We start from the raw sequence: 4,953 nt of genomic DNA on the forward strand, positions 1-4,953 counted from the left end.
ATAATAATAATAATAATAATAATAATAATAATAATAATAATAATAATAATAATAATAATAATAAAATAAAAAATCAAAATAGTATTGTTTATTTATTGGTGTCTTATTTTTAAGTTAACCTTAGTTATTTTTGGAAAAACATCATTTAAAAAAAAACGTTTTTAAATATGATTATAAAGAATTGATTTTGTAATCATATGAAGGATGAATTTTTAAATCGTTATTTAACGACATATATAAAAAAAGAGACATTTGATTGTATTGACAATAAAAAGATTATTTAATTTTTTTAAAATATAAAAACTAAAAAAATGAAATTTTAATTTATATATTATTATTTAAATTATTATTTTAATATTTTAATTTGTTGATTAGGTAATTTAAAGACTAATTATATTTTATAATAACAAAGTATAATTATAAAATTTTATATTAGTTATTTTTAAAATTTAAGATTTGATTTTTCATAAAATGTTAGTGAATATATGTATTTTAAATTTTTTATTATTTTATATTTTTTATTTATATGAGACCGATTTTATCGGTTCAACTAATAATTTATTAGTTAAATCAATAAATTAAACAAATGCTGTAAAAAATTGCCATTTATAAACAACTTCTATTCAATGAAATTTTTTTCCATAGTTAAATTATATGTGCTGTTAAACTGTCTGTGCTGTATTCAAAAGCTGTATTACAGGTGGTTAAATATGAAGGAAAATATCAAGGCAGATCTAAACACAGATTATAAATTTTACACCCAATGGGAGTTTAATATACACCCAAGATTACTTAAAATATACACCCAAACTGTCTGTGCTGTATTCAAAATGTATGAATTACAGGTACTAAAATATGAAGAAAAACATCAAATCAAATATACACCCATAACCTGTGATTTTTTAAACCCAAATAAAGTTGAATATACACCCTGAAATCTATCCCCCCCATGATGCTTTGAGACTAAAACCCTGAACCCTAAACACTTAAAATGTAAAATGTGAATTCACAAAAATACACCCAATAGAATAGTGCTTTTCAGGGGCGGAGCTAGGCTAACTATTTAGGGGGGGCGGTGTTATAATTTATATTACTATTTCTATTGATAAAATTAAAAATATATATATATATATATAATCTCAATCAAAATAAGACAATAATATATAAAAATTACTACTTACAGTTTTGTATCATGAAAAGGCTATTCGACGTTTTTTTCTATTTTCAAAATCATCTATAATTGAATTTGTGTCAAAAATAGCTGCTAATTCTTTTTCTATATAGATGACCAAATTGTCTGCAAGAAATTCATCAGCCATCTTACTTCGGAGTCTTGTCTTAACAATTTTCATTGCTGAAAAAGCTCTTTCTGTTGTTGCTGTAGACACTGGTAGAGTCAAAACAAGACGTATTAATCTATCAACCATGTGATAAAGTTATTGATTTTCCCGTTTCTTGCAACTTGTTGCACAATTCAGAAAGTGTACCAATGCCTTTCAAATGATTTGGTATATCATGCTGATAATGTTGCAACTGAGATTTCAAAATATTTAGCTCATTAGAAGGAAAGTCAAGGGGATAAAACTTCTCTGCTAACTTGCTGATTTCTTCAATATTGAATGATTTGAAATTGTCCTTAGGATCCAAAGCACAACTCAAAGTCAAAAGCTCTATTGTTTGCTCATTAAATCTACTATTCAACTCTTGTATTTGAGAGTCAATTGTTGCCAAGAATACATCTATTCGATAATGATGCTCAACTGTCACACTTGGTTGACGAGATCGACCTCTTCCAAAAACATATTGTGCACTCATATTAGGGACTTCAATTTCATGTTTTTCACAAAAATCTTTAACATTTGCAAAAAAATTGCACCATCCACCATCTCTTAATTGTTGAAGAAGTAACTTTGATGTAGAAACAATATGCATTGCATTAAGAATATCTTGAGATTGTTGTTGCAGTGCTTGGCAAAGGACATTAGTGATTCCCATAATCTCTTTCATCAAGTGCAAAGTGAAAACAAATTCAAATGACAATAATATTTTACTAACACCATAAGCCTCACCTCTTTGTGCATAAGTTGTCCCGTCTTCAATGATATTATTGAGAACAATATTGGTAGCAGTAAACATTTTTACCAAACTGCAAATAGAATTAAAGTGAGAGCTCCATCGAGTATCCCCAACTCTTTGTAAAGTGCTTATTTGATTCGCACCTTTGCCTGTTTCTAATTCATTTTGAGCAACCAAGTTTGCATTTTCAATTGCTTGAGCTTCTTGTAATTGATCATGTCTTTTTGAAGAAGCACTAACAATAGTGACAATAGAGTTTAATTGAGTAAAAAATTCATGAATTTGAAGTACTTCTCTTGAAGCCGCCACCAATGCTAATTGTAACCTATGAGCAAAACAACGCACATAGTATGCTTGTGGAGAATCTTTAAGAAACAAAGCTTGCAAACCATTCCACTCACCCCGCATGTTGCTAGCACCATCATACCCTTGACCCCTAATATTTTCAACTTGGAGATTATAATGAGAAAGGACAGAAATCAATTCTTTCTTTAAAGTTGTTGCACAAGTATCAGTGACATGTACAAGATCAAAAAATCTCTCTTTAACAAAACCATCTAGAGTAACAAATCTCAAAACAATGGCCATTTGCTCCTTTTTAGATTCATCTCTAGCTTCATCAACAATAATACAAAATTTGGCATCTCCAATCTCTTCTCTAATTGAATTTCTCACCTTAGTAGCAAGAATATGTAGAATTTCTTTTTGGACATCATTTGAAGTATACTTAGCATTTTTTGGAGCATTTTCCAAAACATTCTGTTTCACTCTTTCATTGTAAGATCCCAAAAATTTTAACATTTCCAAAAAGTTACCTCTGTTGCTTGAACTTTGGCTTTCATCATGTCCTCTGTATGCACAACCTTGAAATGTCAACCATCTAATGCAATCTATAGATGCTCCTAGTCGAATTCGATTCTTTTCAATCTCTTCTGATGTTTGCTTATGAAGAAGTCTGTCAATATGTTGTGATTGTTTCATCAAATCATCACATGATTTCAGCGCCTTATGATGGAATGAGTTAGGACCTTTGCCAATGTGATTCAAAAGAGCACATTCTTTTCCACTATTTACTTTCTTCCAATTCCTGAAACCATTCTCAATAAAAGCATTTGAACTCGTATTGATTGAAGGTTCCTTAGCAAAAAGAAAGCACGGAAAACAATATATAGCATCATCTTCTATAGAATATTCTAACTAAGATGGGAACAATTTAAACCATGAAGCTTGAAAGCGACGATGACTTTTATCACCAGAAAATGGATAATTATCAAGAATTGGCTGATTTGGCCCAACTTTAATATAAGCCCGACGGATTTCATCTCTTTTATTTGGAGGAAACTTCCAAATCATTGGTCGCATTCCAGGATCTCTTTCCAAACGAAAAACATCCAGTTGATTTGGAAGAAGTCGTGGACGCTTTGAGCTATTCAATGAAGAACTTGAAGTAATGAAATTTGATGACCCCTCAAGTATTGGAGTAGTAATAGTAGAAGCATCTTCATTCTCTTGATCTTTTCTTTTAAAAAATGTATCAATGATTTTGAACTTACTCATAATTCAAATGGCCAAATAAGTTCCTATAATTTAAAATATATTTAGCAAAAAGTATAAATTACAGTCTAAATCTTTATAAAATATAAAAATTATATTTCAATTTAAAATAAAATATTAAAATTCAGAACAATAATACTAACATCTTAGTATAAATAATATAAAATTGTAATTAAATAGTTAACTAATAAAAAAAACTAAATATACAAACTAACATATAATAACATAAACTTAATTAACAAATAATAATAAATTAACTAATTAAGTAAATAACTAAATATATAAAAAAGAATAAAAATAGAACCTTTTTTGAGAAAGAGGAGTGAAAAATCACTTGTTAAACTACTCTTTTTTTTTAATCTGCAAAAAACAAAAAAAAGAGTTAAAAAGGTAAAATTGTAAAAGATAAGAAGATTAAAGAGATAAAGAAGAAGAAGAATAGAAAAAATTGTTACCTAAATTTTTTGAAAGCCAAGGTGGGAAGAGAGGGAGAGGAAGAGACCGGTTGTATGTTGAAAAATAGAAAAAGGGGATTGGGGAACTGATTAGTGATTATACGTTGGGAAATAAAAAAGAGATAAGGATTGGAAAATAGAAAAGGGATAGGGAATGGGCAGATGGGCTATTGGGCTGGGTTTTGTAGAAATTAAAAGTGAGAGGGGGAGGGGGATTGGAAAAGATAAAACAAAAAGAGAGGGGGCTGAGAAATAAAAAAAAGGGGATCAGACTTTTTTTTTTTTTGAATAAAAGCTAAAATTTTGGGGGGGCCATTGCCCCCCTTTGTTTATACCTACCTGCGCCCCTGGTGCTTTTACACCCATATTCTGTAAAACTATACACCCAAAGAGTTATCCCCTACTGCTGGTATCCTAAACTGATAATTCATAACATGTCCTTGATATTGGCTGGAATTTGAATGCACCACTGATGCAGCATCAAATAGGTTTATCTGAATATAACACTCACATATTAGCTAAACTATTAACAAGAAAAATGAACTCAATCACCACAAATTTAAAGAACATTACTTTTACCTCGCTTAAAACTTTTTTTTTCTTCTTCTTTGTGGCATTTGTAATCTGTTTGTCCAACTTTGAACCTAGCCTATTTTTTGGACGTCCTCTTGTTCGGATCCTTGGGGGGCTTTGAAGCTCGTTAACGGATTCCAAGTTGGCATCTTCGTGAGATAAAGAAGATGTCCCCTTCCTTTTGGCTTTTAATGATTCCATCTCAGCCATGACGTTATCGTACGCACGGTGCAGAATTGCAATCAACTCCTTCGATTCGGATGCAAATTCACAAATATTTTGCGAACGAAAAACC

At 30.0% G+C, this 4,953-nt stretch overlaps 1 protein-coding gene across 1 annotated transcript; it reads right to left on the minus strand.

Moving 5' to 3' along the window:
- Nucleotides 1-1,419: 1,419 nt before the first annotated feature.
- On the minus strand, nt 1,420-4,451 carry LOC112704989 (uncharacterized). The gene is made up of 2 exons (XM_025755852.1): nt 4,425-4,451; nt 1,420-3,213 (listed from the first exon to the last, which is right to left on the minus strand). The coding sequence occupies exons 1-2, from the start codon at nt 4,449-4,451 to the stop codon at nt 1,420-1,422; spliced, it is 1,821 nt and encodes a 606-aa protein (XP_025611637.1).
- Between the last annotated feature and the right edge of the window lie 502 nt (nt 4,452-4,953).

The sequence above is a fragment of the Arachis hypogaea genome, chromosome 8 (genome assembly GCF_003086295.3).
Source record: "Arachis hypogaea cultivar Tifrunner chromosome 8, arahy.Tifrunner.gnm2.J5K5, whole genome shotgun sequence".
Lineage (NCBI taxonomy): Eukaryota > Viridiplantae > Streptophyta > Magnoliopsida > Fabales > Fabaceae > Arachis > Arachis hypogaea.